At 43.1% G+C, this 18,328-nt stretch overlaps 1 protein-coding gene across 5 annotated transcripts in view; it reads left to right on the top strand.

Annotated features, from left to right (window-relative positions):
• LOC147629254 (midasin-like protein) overlaps positions 1-18,328 on the top strand; it is a 108,150-nt gene extending 89,822 nt beyond the window's left edge. For 4 of the 5 annotated variants that reach the window (XM_086812513.1, XM_086812512.1, XM_086812511.1 and 1 more), the window contains 23 exons: positions 47-220; positions 1,374-1,475; positions 1,603-1,818; positions 1,997-2,143; positions 2,291-2,375; positions 2,456-2,583; positions 2,751-2,915; positions 3,031-3,109; positions 3,329-3,441; positions 3,553-3,632; positions 3,719-3,844; positions 3,990-4,058; positions 4,220-4,376; positions 14,150-14,310; positions 14,390-14,481; positions 14,586-14,854; positions 14,997-15,245; positions 15,331-15,457; positions 16,848-16,915; positions 17,007-17,165; positions 17,251-17,469; positions 17,555-17,887; positions 17,999-18,328. In XM_086812513.1, the coding sequence (XP_086668639.1) occupies positions 47-220; positions 1,374-1,475; positions 1,603-1,818; positions 1,997-2,143; positions 2,291-2,375; positions 2,456-2,583; positions 2,751-2,915; positions 3,031-3,109; positions 3,329-3,441; positions 3,553-3,632; positions 3,719-3,844; positions 3,990-4,058; positions 4,220-4,376; positions 14,150-14,310; positions 14,390-14,481; positions 14,586-14,854; positions 14,997-15,245; positions 15,331-15,457; positions 16,848-16,915; positions 17,007-17,165; positions 17,251-17,469; positions 17,555-17,887; positions 17,999-18,160 (3,480 nt within the window). In that variant the 3' untranslated portion in view covers positions 18,161-18,328. Of the gene's footprint in view, positions 1-46; positions 221-1,373; positions 1,476-1,602; positions 1,819-1,996; positions 2,144-2,290; positions 2,376-2,455; positions 2,584-2,750; positions 2,916-3,030; positions 3,110-3,328; positions 3,442-3,552; positions 3,633-3,718; positions 3,845-3,989; positions 4,059-4,219; positions 4,377-14,149; positions 14,311-14,389; positions 14,482-14,585; positions 14,855-14,996; positions 15,246-15,330; positions 15,458-16,847; positions 16,916-17,006; positions 17,166-17,250; positions 17,470-17,554; positions 17,888-17,998 lie in introns of those variants that run through there. The other variant, XM_086812514.1, reaches the window with a different exon arrangement.

Below are 18,328 nucleotides of genomic sequence, written 5' to 3'. Positions count from 1 at the left end.
GTGTATGGGTAATTTCTTATTTTGTGATTGGCGAATTCGTTTACAGGAAGTACTCTGTGGTCTTATGGAGTTTCCGAGCAGGAATGCAATTTTTCATAAGAAGATAGAAAATGAGAGTATCATGAGTGCCGTACCTGCATTTTACTTTCTTGAGGAAGGCTTTTATGACTTTATGGTGGGTATGATAGACACACAAGTATCTGAAGCAAAGGAGAAGGAGGTACTCTACGGACTTGAACTGTGTGTCTTGTATATGAGGGTCCTCTATTGCCAATAAGAACTTTTATGCATAGTTAAACAGTCACTGAATCAGGTTAGTTGGACTAGAATATGTTGAAGAGCTTTTTTTTTTTTTGTAAACACATCAAGGTCCATCTGTTAAATTACAACATTCTTCTCATATAGCTCTCATTTTGTCAGATTTAGTTGAGATCTGCTAGATGCCGCATTCTTATCTTCACCTTTCATTTCCCAATACCATCAACCCTCTACTTTATGGCAACTCCTAATAAACCTAACCTTCCCATGCTTTAACCCTAAGTCCCTTGATTTTCGTCTCTCTACTACAGCATTGTCCCCTTCTTCAAACCTACTTGACCCCAATGCCCCCAACTCCCTACCAACACATCGTCTGTACTCTCAGCAGTTTCTACCTGCCCTGCTTCCAGTTATCATAGCCTTCTGAGCCACACCAAATGACCGCTTGTTTGCTTGTCCACATCTCTGCTACCTGTTTTTGAGCCCATGCACTGTAGTGCTGTCTTCTGTCCTGACTCCTACTAACCCTTAAGTGTTGCCTGCCCACTTCCCTGGTCGCTGGCTTAAAGCCTCAACACCACGGCCCTCAGCTGCTATATGTCCGCTGTCAACTGCCACATGGTTGCCATCTTCAAGAGGATTCAACTTGCCTTCTCTGAGTGCACCTTGACTTTCAACAACCTTATTAACCAACTAAGCTGGCATCTTCTTGCTACTGCTTGCCCACAGTACGTTCTAAAATGGCTGGAGGATGTAGAGAAAACAGCAAACTTTTCTAGCTTTCTAAGAGAGGATGGTTATATGTGTTTTCGTGGATCTTGAAATCAATCTCAGCATTCACATGTAACATATCAATCGATCTTGCATGCAATATTTCAATGTTGTCCCTATATGTTGTGTCTATAGGAACACTGTGGGTACTTGTAAATTTTTTCTTTCAATATCAAAAAATCTTGCAAAAGTAGTCTCTCTTGAACTTGAGGGACGAGTCTTTCAACTAAAGAAAAGGATAGACCTATCTTTGTTTGAATCTGAGTCAAAACTGGCGAATGTAAAAGTTGTCTATGTTCTGGCTACTTTTGATGTTAGGTCTCAAGACAACTGTTTTGTTGCAGATGGTGTTGACTAAGTTCAAAGTGAAGGTTTTCCAGTGTGCCATTGCACATGTCAAGAAAAAAGTAATGCATGCGGGTTTAGTGTACGGTACCTCTCTCAAGGTGAGACTTGTTTTCTGTAAGTTATTGTTGTAGGAGATTTAATCTATGCGTTTATAGATTTTCATGTGGCGGAACCAGGTTGATCTTTATTCTAGAACTTGATAGTTTGCTGCTGCTGATATTTCAGATCGTTACAATGCTGCTCCAATTAGTTTCTGCATTTTGGAAGGAAATGAGGGACAATATAGATGCCAGAAAGGAGGAGGAACTTGCTCTGATACAGTTCAAACAACATTCCCATACAATGGGATTAGATTTTGAGCAAGATGAAGAAGCCTTTAGAGCCATGTTTCCTGATTACTTAAGAGTTTCTGAATCACGAAGTGAAGGTTCAGATGAAGATGTGAGTTCTTATGACTTTTATTTCTGTTCTATAGATTTCAATTATTTCTTCTAGTAATGAAGTTTGTTACTGGTTTGGTCATGGAAATCTAGGTGTCTGTTTTGATGTCAGAGAGAGTGCTTGAAAGAGTCTTTTTTTACCAGTATTCTGGTGTGAGATCTACTTACGTATTATGCAGAAACCATGTGTTGATGAGGATTTTGTCCCCAAAGATGCTGGATCTCAAGTTTCTGGCCGGGAGTGGAAAGCATATGAGGATACTCTAAGCAAAGAAGTCACGCATTTGCAGGATCAGATGTTTGCTGTACAAAGGGCTCAAGAAGGGGTGAGTTTAGTAAGTTACCTGACAGCAAGTGCTCATTGTCTGGTTTTTGAAGGGTGAACAATATGGGGAGCTAATTGTAGGAGTTGCCATTGCATTTCTTGTTTGTAGTCTTGTTTATTGCACCCTGAACTGTGTTGAGGCTTGCAGAATACGAACTTCATGGTAGTGTCTGATGAACAAAGATTGGATGCCTTTGCTTTATCTTATGATGCAGGAAAGATAATTCTAGAAGGTTGGCTTTTGTTTGAGCAGCTATATCAAAATTTTATTTGTTTGAAGTAATGTCTCTAAAGACAATTTTCACATTTTCAGGTACAGGTGCTTTACTGCCTGCAAGTATAAATGAGAGACTTATTCCGGCTCATATGCTGATGCTGTCCTTGAAACATGAGAGTCTGTTATCGTCTACAGAAAAGATAAAGAATTTCAACATTTATGAGGTGTGCACCTTTTCCATTATGTGAGTTTTTTTTTTCCACTTACAAGACTCAGAAGTAAGCAGTTTGAGATGAGTCTCTTTTTCACAAGCAAAATTTGTAGAGTTTATGGTAAATTTTTCTACAAAGTTTTGACCTTTTTTTTTTTTGGTGCGAGTGATGTCTTCTAGGATGCGAGTCCATCAGAACTAGCATCTCTGCTGAAACCATTGGCAAGCTTACAAGACTGTATCTCCAGGCTTCTTGCGGAGTGGCCTGACCAGCCTTCCCTGCTACAGCTTGTGCGTGGTGCAGAGTCATTATTGGCAATGTCTATTAATGTTCCTCTTATGAAGGTTTGTTTTGCATGAAGAAATAAGTTGTCCAATTTTCCTTCATTCATGTATTCTCTCTTTGTTAGACAAGAATTCTCACTTCTCCGTACTGATCTGTTGAGTACTACCTGGACAGGCCTTGATTGGAGTTGAGCAGCTTTTATCAAAAGCTCAGTTGTGGGAGGAGAATGCCCCCAAGCATTTATCTTTGGCAGGCAAGGGAAATAGCCCTCAAGCCACATGCTTTGATCTGCAAACTTTACAATAATGGAAATGAAAATATTGATTTTATGCTCTTTTGTTCTTATTTCTGTTAATATGATTGAAAGGGTATGGCTGTTCACATTCACCAAGAAAAGGGTATGGCGGAATAAAAGGATATGGCCATTGATTTGGTATGCATTTATGGGGTAAGCTTTTTGCTTGTTCTGCAGATGTCTTAAGTGGATTAGCACGCTTAGTGTCGAGGTGGAGAAAACTTGAGTTGGAGTACTGGGAAGTTTTACTTCAAAAAGTGGAACTGCATTATGAGCTGGAGGCTGAGAAGGTTAGAATTTATGCAGACATTGTTACTTTTCATAGGAAGATCTTTGGAGGCACTATTCCTTTGTATTGGAAGTTCTTTTGCTGGACTAAGCTTTTTATCATGCTCACACAGTTATGGTTTCCGTTGTATGGTGTGCTACATCCAAACGTGGGATTAAAATTTGATTCGGAATTTGAGCCTACAATTGCAAGGTTGGTGTGAAATTGCATTAATCTATGCTTTTTTCTGGCCATCTCATGTAATTTTCTGGATTTGATCTTGTAATGCTTGATTACAGCCTTGAGGAATTCATGCAAACGGCAACACTAGGAGAATACAAAAGACGTTTGCAGATTCTTATGGGATTTTATGGTGAATTTCACGCCCAACAAAATTGTGCAAATGCACCATGTGGCCTTTCCAGGTAACAATTGAGCACTTAGAAAAACTCAAAATGGTTCATCCATTTAGGTCCATTTCTGGCAGAAGTTGGGATTGGTGAGATTTTTATCACCCCATACTTGTGTAGTCTGTAGTAACAGTTGTTCCATGGTATTTTCACCATGCAGGTCTTCAATAGACATAATAGCCAAGATTCTGTACAACGTATTCAGATATTATTATCAGTTCTTACCTTTGTAAGTGCTTTACGGATTAATTATACTAGCAATTTGGAACTAATGATCATCTCATATCTGTATGCATTTAAAAACATGACATGTAAACTGGGATTTTCAAATGGCTGCTTTACCTTTTGAATATCGGTGTTGAGGCAATGCTGTATAATTCTTGGTTGCAGGATAGAAGAGTATATTGCTGCTGGAAGGACAAGTGTAAAGAATGAACTGAACGATTTCGCAAGGTTGCACAGGTGGGATGAGCGCAGTTATTATTCGTTGGTTTCTTCAACAGAGAATGCTCACAGGAAGGTGTTCAAGCTTGTGAGCAAATACAAGGTAGGTTGCGTAGTTTTTCCCAATTATGACATATTTTCAAATGCATAGAATTGTGTTGATCTTGGCTCTATCTGGTGTCTACACTTACATACAACCCACGGTTAAATGGAGCAGCAAACCCAAGGCAAGGACAGGATTACAAAGGATGTAAGCACATTTGCAGGCGGCCAACAAAATCTTATGAGACCATATTAGTATGCAATGTGTATAGAAAACTCCAGTAGAAGTGCCCAAAGCAGGCATGCACATGAATAACCCATTGCCATACTCTATGGTAGTGGACACTTGTTGGAAATAAGTGCACACTAGGTGTACTATTTCTCTAGTCTAGTTTCAGTTCAGTCTTTGTGTCTTGAGTCTAGTGCCATGTGGCACCTCTACATTTATCCCATAAGTGAGTCTACTCAATCTTGTACTTCTCACCTATAAATTGTAGGTGTCACATCAATGAATCTCAATCTTGTGTCTTGTCTACACTCATCTCAAGGTAACTCTCTGTCTTTCATTTTTTTTGTTTTGTTCTTGTTCCATTTATAGTCTGCTCTAGCTTTCATGTTTCTCTACATGGTATCAGAGCAAGTTTTTAGGGTTTCCCTGTTTTTCTTATGAGCTTTCGCCATTCTCTCCAAGCTGTCCCACTCAACTCAGCGCAGCCCATCTGTTGCCCTGCGTAGATCTGCACATGTTGTGTAACTTGACTTGCATTTGTTGTCCAACGTCGCCTCTTATAGCTGCACGTGCTGCCCAGCCTATTCACATTCTGAATCACCCTGCGCCGGCCTGAACCTTCTGTCCGCCAGTTTTTGCTGTCCGTCGGCCTGTTTTCCAGTTGCTGCTGCTGGCGCTTCATCCTCTACAGGTTGCGCATCACTACATACCTGCAGCTACTGTCGGCCTCCCTCTCTGGATGAGCAGCACTTGTACTACTTATTCACAGGAGCCGTATTACAACTCTGCAGCAGTCTACGTCTATCTGCCGGAGGCGGTGTTTCTTCATCTACAGTCTACGCATCATCTAAAGGCAGTTCAGTCCTCTTGAAGAATCTACAAGGTACTGTGCATTGTCTCCTTCAGTTTGCTGGTCAGTCCTTTTCCTATCCTCATATCTGCAAACTGCTAGTTCCTCATGCTTCGATGGGCTGTCACATGCTATGGCCCTGACAAGTGGTGAGAGAGCCGGCTTCTAAAAACAGTTTGGATCTCTTCTTTCATTCATTCCTGCAATCTTGTAAGGGAATAGACACTGCCCTTGCATTTTAGCAAGAGATAAGACCTTCCCACATGGCCTCTTCTACTCATTCTCTCATGTCTATCGACAAATTCAATGGCTCCAACTTTCATACTTGGCAAATCAAAATCAAGTGCCATCTTATGAAAGAAGGTCTTTGGGACATTGTTCACCATGCTGCTCCCGAAGATTCCAACATTGAGCAAGTTATCACTTATGCTCCCACTGCTAAGAATGACAAAGCCTATGCTATCATCCTGCTCGGTCTTGGAGATGATTACATTCATCACATCTCCGACATAGAGTCTGCTTCTCGAGCATGGATCACTTTGGATACCCTTTTTGGACCCCGTTCTAAAAACTCTAAGATTGCACTTATGATCTCATTCTTTGATCTATATATGCAGGAGGGAGCTACTATAGCCTCTCATGTCAATTATTTTCGCAGTCTTATGGTTCAGCTTTAATCAGTGAAGTCCCCCATCTCCGAAGATATTGCTATTGCTGTGCTTCTCAAAAGCTTACCTGACACCTATGCTACTCTTGTCACTACCTTCAAATATCACAATAATCCTACTCTTGAAGGTATCATCAATGCTCTCCAAGAAGAGGAAAGAACAAAACAACAAAAGGTAACTGACACTGCATTTTTAGCAAAGAAAGGAGGTTCTAAGGTAAGAAAGCCTTGCACCCATTGTGGAAAAACTAATCATATGGAGAAGGACTGCTTCAAGGCTCATCCATGCACCATTTGTGGCCGTGATAATCACCGGGAGAAGGACTGCTACTCTAAAACCTCTACATCAGCCCCTGCATCTACCTCAGCCCATGTTGCTGCAGCATCTACATCAGCAGAACTTGCTGTTCATTCCTCACATGATGAGGAATGGGCCTTCTGATTACTTCACCTTTCTTGTCTACCACTTTGACCACTGATGATGTAGGTCAAGGGGTTCTAGTGTCTTACTCATTATGCTTTTTGACCTCTCTCTTGTCCCTACCCAAGAGGCAGACATTGCCCTTGAGGAGGGGATGTCTTCAAGGTCCATCTGTTTGTCTACAGTCAGTTTTCTGTCTATCTAGTCTTGTCTGTCTGTCTATCTGTTGTCTATCTGTCTGTCTATCAATCTGACTGTGTCTTGTTTTAGATCCATCTTGTCCCTATCCTTGTGGACCCATATGAGGATATCACTTGAGGAGGGGTGTCTCAGGATCTTTTGTCTCTCATGTCTTGTCTCTCAGTATATCAGTCTTTATGTCTGTCTTCTAGTCTTGTCTTTTTGTCTTCCTCCTAGTGTCCACTTAAGGAGGGTGTTGGAAATAAGTGCACACTAGGTGTACTATTTCTCTAGTCTAGTTTCAGTTCAGTCTTTGTGTCTTGAGTCTAGTGCCATGTGGCACCTCTACATTTATCCCATAAGTGAGTCTACTCAATCTTGTACTTCTCACCTATAAATTGTAGGTGTCACATCAATGAATCTCAATCTTGTGTCTTGTCTACACTCATCTCAAGGTAACTCTTTGTCTTTCATTTTTTTTGTTTTGTTCTTGTTCCATTTATAGTCTGCTCTAGCTTTCATGTTTCTCTACAACACCCACCAAAAAGAGTTAGTTGGTGCAGATTCATGGTGATTTTGGTTGCTTTTTGCTCTGGATGTAAACTTCTGTAGGAGATGCGTAAAGATACTTATTTGCTTACCTAGATAAATAGGGGAGGGAAAATGGATGGGGTTCATTAACGTTTGCTGGGATACCTCCAGACCTCGTTGAATCTTGGTGATATGTTCCTTTTAAGGGAGGATGGGAGCTCTCTCTTTGTGAAGTCAGAGGGCTGTAGAATCTTGTCTTTCAACGGACTATGTGCTGATCCCTTTGTGCGTCTTTGGAATGTGTCTCTTCTAATCCATTGTAATCTCTTTTAAGTGGAAATGGTTCTACAAATTCTTGGTTTGATGGGGAGCATAGATTTTGGGACAATTAACCGGTAATCTAGCTAAACACACTGTGCAGGATGAAAACATGACCATAAACACTCCACTAGGGGTCAAAGATGGGTCAGCACCCCCTTGAAGGTATCTCACTAACAAAAGAGTATTGATTTGTACAAGCTTGGAATGACTGGGAGCTACCTCCTCCAATTCATTCGAATTATCCAAGTACATTTCTATGAAAACTTTTTTTATAAAAGAGTAGTATTGCCGGTGTACTGGATTGTTTGCCACTATAATTATAGATTCCCGCTACTGGATGTAGTTGTTATTCTTTCTCAGCTTTCCAAACATTGATATAGAGTTTATTCTCAGCTCTTCAGACACAATGGGGAGGTGCTTTCTATGATCATCAAACATTGATATAGAGTTTATTCTCTCTCAGCTCTTCAGACACAATGGGGAGGTGCTATCTATGCTCCTTCTCCATCTTGGAGAACGCCATGATATCATCAAAGAAAGAACCTGTGAACTTCTTGCGTTCTCGAAATATCTTGTCCGTCAACCTATTGAACGTGGTTGGCGCATGGTAAGCCCAAAGAAAGTGCGGAGAGCTATTGTATGCCAATCTTGAGGTGCCACCCGAACCAGATGACATCCATTTCATGTCAATGCTGCTAAAGCATGAGGCGTCTTGCAACTAAATCAAGATGTCATCAATCCTTGATATAGTCAAACATTTCTTGATGGTGATCTTGTTTAGGGCTCTGTAATGAACACATACAGAAAGACCCATTTTTATTCTCCACAAGGAGCACGGGTGGGAAAAAGGGTGATGAGCTAGGTCTCACTAGGCCCTTCTCAAGATCAAATCAATGATATGGTCTTTTCGCCTTGTTGATGCCATACTAGTAGAGGCAAAGATCGGGAAAAGCAATCACCAAAGTTTCGTAGAAAATTCAGGCTACTAGCATCAAGTGAAACCATATGCAGATTATCATCTTCAAAAATCAAGTATAAGGAAACACCCTTCTTCATAGCTTTATCGGTTTGAATGTGGGATATCAGAGGGATACTATCCCCAAGAGTGCTAGCATTAATTATATGCTCTTTATGTCAATGCATAAATCCAATCTTCTTGCTTTGGTAATCCTTTCTCTTATTCGGGTATGCATTTCTAGAGTACTGTAAGGCTCTCCACGACCAAGCTCTAGAACTATCTGACATGGAACCGCGTAGGAGCCAGGCTTAAGGCTCCCCTCTGAGCCATGGAGTCCTCTAGACTCTCCCTTGAGTTGGAGGCCATAGCTACATCCTTGGAGAATCTCCCTTGCAGTAAGCGCTCCATAGAACTAGGCCACACCCTACAGGTGCCGTTGCTGTGAACATTTCCAATGGGCCATGCTCGATGATGTTAGACTAGCCTAGGTTTCACTTATGTAGGCACAGCCCCAATGCTTCTATAAGCTTTTAACCCTATAAGTGCTATAATTGTGCCTCCACTTATAAGCCTCTTCCCACGTTAAGGATATCTCCCCACTAGGCGCTTTATGTATGGCCTCGTGCATGACGCTGTAGTAGTGTGCACATATCTTGGTTCCCATAATTATTTGCAAGGGTTCTTTTCCTCGAACCAATATATTCCGAAATCACATCAACCCAATCCATGGTCATGACGTGGAAGTCAAGGTTCCTGTGATAGTTGCCCATATGCAACTCTAGGTTCGGAACTGTCTTCTTCCAAATCTCCGGTGCCATGCCCGATCAAAGTTCACTTGTACTTGTGGTCACTTGCCATAGCTTGCAACGACAATTTATGCACCAAGCAAGCACTCACAATGTTACGACTGCCACAATTATCAAAAAGTACATATACCTTCCTACCCTTGATCAAACCCTCCATCCTGAGTGGATCATGTTGTTGCACATCTCCCATCTTTGGTAGGAACTGGGAATCTAATGATCAGAAGAGGGAGCTGGAAGTGGAAGTGGAAGTGTAGGGATATGAAGATGAGAGACTTGCAAGGCAAGGCCCCCACCATCCTCCTCATATGGCGGTCTCGGCCTCAGTTGCCCAATCATGCGGAGAATTCTCTGCGAGACGTGCTGAGCCTTCAAGCAATCCCAAAGCCAATGTCGATTGGACTCTTGAAAATGGCCACACCTTGAACAAACTGTTGGCCTACCTCCGATGGCCAACCAAGTGCCAACTACCACAGAAAAAGAGTAATTGTTTGCGGCCGAAAATTGTCCCACAGCCTCTTCTAGAAATCTGAGAGAAACTGACGGAGGCCTTGAGACTACTAGTGCACTGCTGTTGCTAGAGTGCCCTCGATTTCGGGTGTCTAAATCCCGCAGCCTAGCCATGCGGTGTAAGCAAAGAAAGGGGTGTTGGGAGCCTCCTCTTTAGCAAAGGGATTGTGGCATGTCCATTCTCGTGGATCCAAGTGAAGTCGCGTGAGAGGGCAACCCTCCCATAGTTATAACCACTAGAATCCCTCTGTGGCCACGTTGGGTTATGTACCAACTATGATCATGGAAACCAATAACTCTCACCCTCTACAAGGTGCATCCACTAAAATCCTCCAAAGGGGGCTGTGCTTTGTCGAGTGTGCCATTCGGTTTGATAGAGAAGGTGAGGAAGGCGGAGCTTTCATTAGTGCCATGGACGGCCGAACCGGGGGGGGGGGGGGGGGGGGATGTCAAGGTTAAGCCTGGCCCTGCTTCGTATGCCTCCGAGCCTCCTCTCTTGGGCATTTGAGGGAAGCTGAATAAAAAGACGCCCTAATTTGTGAGAGACGGAGCTGGTTCCATACTCAAAGCTTCCCACGATACATGTCTTCGACATATAACCACAGGGTAAACAGACAAGGAGGTTCCATACCGAGGGCTGACGGAGGTGCTTGTTTGATGAAATCGGAATGGACTGTTGAAGCACCGGCCTGAGGTGGTCCCAAGCTCGCATGAGGTTGGTTGCAAATTTTTCTTGCCTGGGAGAAGCCATGAGCCAACATCTCTGTGAAAATCCATCTCATACTCTAGGGCCAGGGACCCCCAACACAAGGGTGTGGGCAGAGTCCTTTCAGGGCTCGCGACCCAAAATAAGTCCACGAACTAGCAACTTGCTCAAAATGTCATGGCTTTGAATAGAGGGGTCGATGATGTGTAGGACCCCCCCCCCCCCTATGTCGAGGATGTCCAGGCCCCCCCTATGGCGAGGCTATATAATTACTCTCGAGGCCACCTTAGTCTTTGTAGGCCTCCCTTCCCTACAACCTTAAAGAAGGTTGCGGATCAACTGCTGAATGTGACCAATGCAAGGCTTGGCAAGAGGTGATGTACAACATAGTGGCGAGAAGAACCTAGTTCGCCACCACCACTTGACCAGCCAAGGAAAGCCTGGCTGAACTCTTGTATAACAACTTCCAAATGCTGAGAAGAAGATGGGCTAAGTGTTGTTCCGGAGAAATGTCGATACCAACCTGACATCCAAGATATTGAACAGGAGTGCTGCTCCGGATCCACTGAAAACCCTCAAGTGGCCTCCAAGATGCGGCGAGCAATGAGCCAACCTAGAATCCACACGACTTGTGTTAGTTGATTTGTGCACCAGATGCATAACAGAAGATTTCTATAGCATCGGCGAATCTTTGGAGATTCTCGATAAGTATGCTGTTGTGTTCATCGACAAACTCTGAGTCAAGCAGCTCCTCCTGCAAGCGGATGGGAAGTCGCAACCCCTATACCCCTATCTCGTGTGTGGAGAGAGAACTTCTCCCGGCCTCGGTAAGAAACAAGAAGAGAAAAGGTGCCAGTGAGCAGCCTTGCCAGACCGAGCGAGAAAGCGGAAATCTGTTACCTGTGGCTCCCTAGATGAGAACCTGGCTGTGCGAAGCTGAATAGAGGATAGAAATACCTCAAACCTACTCCTTTGGAAATCCCATCAGGCACATTGTCCCCTCCTTAAAGCCTTGTCCACCATGTAACAGGGTTTTTAAAAATCAAGGAGAACGATCAAATCGTGCTGCCTCAACCCAGATGAATCGGTCACTTTCCAAAAAGTGAAGACGTTGTGCAGAATGCTCGGATCCTAAACTAAACCTGTTTGTGCCATGAATCAAATCAGGGAGGAAAGGCTGCAGCCGCCGGCTGATAGATTTGGCTAAGATTTTGTATGCGGTCCCTAGGAGGTCGATGGCTCTCAACTGCAGAATCTCCAATATATCACCACACTCCTTGGGAGTCAAATGATCCAATCCCTTTGACAACCTCTTCGGCATGGTGCCCATGGTCATAATCTCCATTGAAGAAAGCTTTGAAGCCACCTTCCATGAGATCCCAATGAGTGACGAAGAAATATGGAAATAAGGAGGCCATCCTTTCTAGGGCATTTTCCCTTGGGTAGTTTCTGCAAAGCCTCCACAAGTTCCTGAAGTAAAGGGTGTCAATGGAAAAGTCCGGAGAGCCGCCGAGGAGAAAGGGGGGGGGGGGTGGGCTCTCATATGCTACGAAACCTGCTCATGCGCATCCATCACCTGAGAGGATAGGGGGACAATAAGAAGGAAATGGAATACATCCATGGTAATGGCTTGCACGTGGGGGGGGATCAGCAACTATGGATCCATCTTGGCCTTGCAATTTGCATATACCATCCCTCCGATTGTGTGGGCCTATAATCTCAAAGAAATCTCCATTGACCCGTCTCCCGCCTAGGTCCAAAAGTAAGCTCTAGCATAGTATCTGTACTATTATGTACCTAGTACTGATCCTTAAGATTGGTGGCCTAATCCGGCAAGTTTAGAGGAGCCCTGGGATTAGGACGAAAGCAGACTACTACGGGTGGCTAAGGTTATTATTATTAAAACCAAGACATCGGCTTTGTGGTGGCAGAGCATAGATCAGCATGTCGAATGACTAGCATGGATCTGTGGGAGTCAGACCTCTGCCCTTGGCTTTGGGGTTGGTTTGAAGCATAGGACCTACAGTTGGGAGGTGAGCTAGCCTGCACCCCTCGGGGATTGTTCTAATCACTTGTGTTTTGCGTTTCGGAGATCGGTGGGGTTGAAACATGTGCTCCACCCTCCGCTTCTCAATGGAGCTAAGCTCTACATGGGCTAGAACCATCTGGGCCCCAGTCCATGGGCTATTCGGAGTACTCTGCTGAAGCCGGGTCAGGAAGGCAAGGCTCCAACGGATGCTCCTCTGTTGCTCTCTGAAACTAGCTAGTCTGCTCTGTGCAGCCTCCCTCCAAGGCCTCTGTCCAAAGCTCCTGCAACTGAACATATGTATTTCCGGTTTGAGTCTCCTGATCTTACAGGATGAAGAAAGAGCTTTTGGATAGTGAACTCATGGAGAACACAACATTTTTCTTGGATGTCTGCAAACATGAACTTACCTTCTATAGGTTAGGCTTGCATATTTTTTTGCCATGGGCCCTTATTAATTGGAATAAGTCTTGTGGTCGTTGGGTTAGTGAGACATGCCTATTCCAGATTTGGCTTTAGATATTGGCTTCATTTGGACCTAGACGGCTACTCCTATTAAGTACTCGGGTTGTCAAGTGGGTATCAATATTATCGTGTCATCTGCTCAACAGCTTGAACCGGTTTTGGAGAGCATCCATAGGAAGCTTCTTTTTTTGGAGATGTGCAAGGCTGGATTTTCCCTCTAGGGTGGTAATAGTGAGCGAGGTGTTCGTGGTCACTGCTTGGTTCTTTATGTCATGCTGGTGCTATTCTCGTGGATGCATGGGACAACTCAAGAGATTGGTTAGGAATTTCCTTTTGTCTGGGCTTGATGGCAGTGCCTAGAGTTGGGTGTCATTAGTCTGCAATGCCAGGAGGTTTCAGATTTGGATGACCCTTCAGACTGCTTTATTGGAATTTGGAAGAGATTTCATGTGACACGGGATATGGAGAGATTGTTTTGGAGGCGATTATGGAAATCCTTAGGAATAGAAAGGTCTCTATTTTCTTTGGGCTTTCTTTATGTGCAGGGTTTTGTAGTGCATTGGAGCTTTGGAGAAAGCCACTCATGTCGTCATTGCTCTCACGCTGTAGAGACCATTCAGCATTGTTCATGGGACTGGAGACTAGGCCATATGGATGCAATTTCAGTCGTTGGGGTGGTGGTAGGGGGACTGGTGGTGTGCAAATAAGAGTGAAAGAGAGGTAGGCATGGTGAGCCTTAAAGAGAGCGGGGAGGCGGGGGGGGGGGGGGGATTGAGAAGCCAGGGGGGTGTTTCAAATCCGGTGATCCCATCAAGTAGTGCACAGTGTTGGTATTGTTGATCTCTGATGCACAGGTGGAGCACTCCTCAACCCATGGCATGCATGCACATCATGCATACAACCGAAAATTGTTGATATAGAATGCACAATTTAAATAAGCATATTCTCCACATAACTCAATCGAGTTACGTAGGATGTATTGATTCCTTGAGCCTTTGCTCGTGTTGTTCTAGCATACTCAATAGAAGTCTCTTCATAGGAAAAAAGATAATCAAGAGATAAAAGAACCCTTCAATAATGGTCATGATGTGAGCTGCTGCAGTAAAATAAGGGTCATCTTTCACTTTCAGCATGTGATCATTGAGCTGACTGAAATGCACGTTGCAGGTACTGCTGAGCAGGCCTGCATTACCAGCTCTAGTGGAGAAGAGTCAATCACTGAGCTTCATAAATACAGTCAGTGATTTGGAGGATCAGGAAGAGGCTTTTAAACATGTTGCAAAAAAAGGCAATGTCTCTCATGGCAGTGACAGTGGGAACAAGGAACTGTAAGCATGCTGTTTTATCAATCAACATATTGTGCAGATCGACAGTTTTGCTATAGCTTATTTTTGTTACCATGTACAGGAGTTCAAATGCAATTTGGCAGCTGTTTTTACAAAAGAAAGTGCAGGAGCTGATTGTTTTAACTTCAAAAGTTTCCTCTAGTAGTAAATGGGGTAATTTTCTGAGCTTCTAGTCATTTCTGCCATGAACGTGTTCTAGAAGCTCTGCAGTGTACCTATGTAGGTGTGTTTGACATGATTAGACTTGTTGGGTACAGGCATGTCTGGGATTCATGGCAAGGAGTTACCCTCTGTATTGCCACAGTTTTGGAGGTTGCTGAACAGCAATGCCTTTGCAGAACCTGCAAGTCGGGTTCGTCGAAGGGGCACAGCTGCACTTGAGGATCTTGGGAAGACAGTCATTGTTCGTAGTGCTGAGCTAAGAGATGGTGAGAAGAAGCGCATGATAAAAAAGAAAGCTCTTGTAGACCTTCTGAAGACACTTCGCAACCTTGGCTTATCACATCATCGATCTGCTATTCCAAAGGTTATTTCCGCAGCCTTTCTGCAAACAACTAATCCATTAGAAAAGAATTGAGTGCCTGCTATCTGTAAGTAGAAGTTCTGTTTTTGGTTATAAGGTTTGATTTATTTCTTCTTTTTGAGTTTTGGGTTCACTTCTTGTGCAGGAAGCACGCACTACTATGTCTTGGATCCAACAGCCTCCTTGCAGGGTTGATGATTTACTTAGTTTTTGGATAGAAGTGACTGCTGATACCGAGTTCCAAGTGGGTACTGATGGTCTTTCCACAGCTCAAGTGCAGAACACCTGGTGTGTTTGGAGAAGAGCAGGTGATTATTACTTTAAAAATCTTGCTCTTCTCCAACAAGTACGACAGTGCTCCCTGAACTTTCATAAAGATCTTTCGCTCCAGGAGGTATTGTTGGTTACACTTTTTCTCCCTTAGTTGAGATGGTGAAACAAAGCAATCACACTCAGCTATGGCTGGATTTTATTTGAAGGTGGCTGTTTCGACTGCATACATGGAGCATGCACTCTATATTCAGCAGAGACAGCGATGCTTTGCCCAGGATTTTGCTTTTATGTTGGTGCGGCTTCAAAATATTGCATGTCAAATTGGCAATTTGGGTATGCAAAATCTCTCTTTACATTCAGTTTTGACAAATAAAAGCAGTCGGGTTTATAACTATACCAACTTCCTTCAAATTGAGTACTTGAACAGTTCTCCCAAAAACTGTAGTAGGCTTGCCTAAGTACTTATGATGGTCACAATGGTGAGTAAACCAATCATGGAATAAGACATGCCTGTTTTGTCACACAATCTTGTAAATAAGATCCTGGATAACGTTTTCACTTTTTGGGAGGCTATTGTGACGGCCAGGCTCTGAGGAGAGGACATGACAGTACTGCTGCTAGACTTCGAGAAGCAGGGTGGATTGGACCTTTTTGAAGGGGACGATGCTTTGCCTGGGTTTCTCCACCTCTTGGATTCAGGAGGTAGCCACCTTCTATTCTGGAGCTCATCGCAAGGTTCTTACTAAGGGAGCACTCGACGAGCGCTTTGCGTCTCCTGCTCGGTGCTCCACGGATACCCGCTGGCCCCCTTCCTGTTTCTTCTCTTGGAAACAAAAAGATTACTTCAGTGAAATTGGGAAATTAGACGGATCAACACGAGAAATGGCATTCAGACCTGCAACACTAGCCATCTGCTTGAGATTAAAGGCCTTACTCTTAATGGGTTTCAGCCAATTGATGTAAACAACTCTTATGCAGAACGTGAGTTTTCATATAGAAATATTTGGCCACTCTGAACTGTTACATCTGTCTAACTATATGGACATGAATGCTGGCCCTATGAATCTTTGGCAATTGTCAAATGCATCATCGCCAAACATGGGGTGCATGCACCATGACTATTGGGGAACCGTTGACATAATGATTAGGGTCCAGTAAAGCTGTGGTGTCTGTTAGGTGCTAAAATAGGACTGGCTAGGTGCCCAAAGAGTGGGGCAAAGCAGAGTGTTTCCCTGTTTTACTTTTATGCTGTCTTAATGGATTCAGCACATTGAAATCTTGATTTTTGTAAAGCTTGATGCAATCAGGTTAATAGATTTTTCAGCCAGTTTTTTTTACGCAGTAAGAAATCTGACAGCCTGGCTTCTATGATCTCTTCTGGGAAACCCTTGTCTCCTGGCAATTATGTAATGGGTCTGGTCCGTCCGCGGGCCTCAAATGTTCCTGCTGGGGTGGGAAGGGTTTTTGCAACCCCTACTTCTTTATGTCTGAGAATAAAAGGTCATTTCAAACAGATTAAAGAACTCAACCTAAACCCAAACTTATATATACAAACCTCACAACACGAAATATAATTCAAGAAACTGAGCCTTGAGAAAGTTACTGCAGGTCTTACCTGGAGCATATGTATGTTGATTTGTGTATTGGGATGAGAGGGTTTAAATTGAGTGATTAAGGAAATGATATTCAATAAGAGCTATTGGTTGTTGAACTTGGTATGTAGGCAACATGGAAGGAGGAACGATCTCAAGACAGCCAGATGAATTGCGGAAGTGGCTATGGCTTCAGAAGGTACCACGGTTTGAATGTCTGGCAATTCTCCCTTACTAGGGTCTCTCTTTATTTGTTGAATGTTAAGCTAATTCTATTGTGATTTTTCAAGGATCTTCTTGATTCTGTCTACGATACGTGTCTGGAAACCTCCATATTGTTCAGGAAGTCAGAGGCGGTTCAAATTTGCCCTTTTGTTAATGGTCTATCTAAGTTCGGCAAAGTCAAGCCAGCACTTGAGAAAGTGGCACTAATATTGAGTTCTTGCAAGGTTTGTGCAGTTTCACGTGTATGCGTTCACTTAGTTTATTCTCAAAGGTGGAGTATTATATGCTGATATGATGTTTTGTTTGCAGAGTAAGCTTGATAAACTACTACTCCCAGGGGTTAACCTACTCTCTACCAATGACGTAGAATTGTCATGGCCTGTTTTCATCACACCAAGTGTGGAGAAGACGCTAGTTGACAATTTTTCAGCCATGGTTGATGCAAAAGTTATCATTGACGACCTGTCTTCTTGTCAAGGAAACGGTGAAATCCCTGGAGTGAACTCTCTGTGGGAGCTATTTTGCCAGGTAGGTATTCTTAGCAACTGTTGTTTATGGGAGCTGAATGAAGAGTTTGGGTACTAATCCTCATAAGGTTTTGATCTTATTGAAGGCATCGAAGATGTTTGAGGACTTCAAAGAGCAATCTGAAAAGGCAGGCCTAACCAATAAGGCTCAATCTGCTATGCCAAGTGAAGATTATGAGAAACAGCGTGACCAATTTCTCTCAGACGTACTGCTTTCAGTGCAAGCACTCACCAAATTGAAGAATCGTTTGAATATGGAAAGTGGTTCAGATGAACATCATGATGATATGGTTGACATTTATTCTATGACTGGTAAAGCGGAGACCATACAAACATGGGCTTCGATGATAGAGGAACAGATGTCTGCTCTTAGACTTCAAAAACTTTATCAAGCAGCCTTTGCCACAATTGTGATTGGAGTGAGTTCACTTGCTTGATCTGATCTGTATTAAGCCGCTCGTTAATCATCTACATTGTTAGTACAAAGTATGATTCCTTTGATGCTAACTCCACACATTTTTGGTATGCAGGTTAAACAACAATGTGGTGCAGACAAGGATGATCTACACAAATTATGCAGGGATTTTCACATTATTGATGAGCTTTTGAAACCTATAATTGCTGCTGGCCTAGTCATTTTTGCTGACTACGTATCTCTCCATAAATCTGTAAGTAGTTATCATACTGCTTGATTGATTTTTGCACGATCCATTAGCATCATGGTGATTTCTTCATTAAGTGGTTGTATGTGTGGAGCGGCATCTGGACAGTGGCATTAATATTGAGTTCTTGCAAGGTTTGTGCAGTTTGGCAAAGTCAAGCCAGCACTTGAGAAAGTGGCATTAATATTGAGTTCTTGC

The sequence above is a fragment of the Cibotium barometz genome, chromosome 18 (genome assembly GCF_041138505.1).
Source record: "Cibotium barometz isolate CiBa-2024 chromosome 18, ASM4113850v1, whole genome shotgun sequence".
NCBI classification, from domain to species: domain Eukaryota; kingdom Viridiplantae; phylum Streptophyta; class Polypodiopsida; order Cyatheales; family Cibotiaceae; genus Cibotium; species Cibotium barometz.
This window is presented reverse-complemented; position numbering and strand designations above follow the sequence as displayed.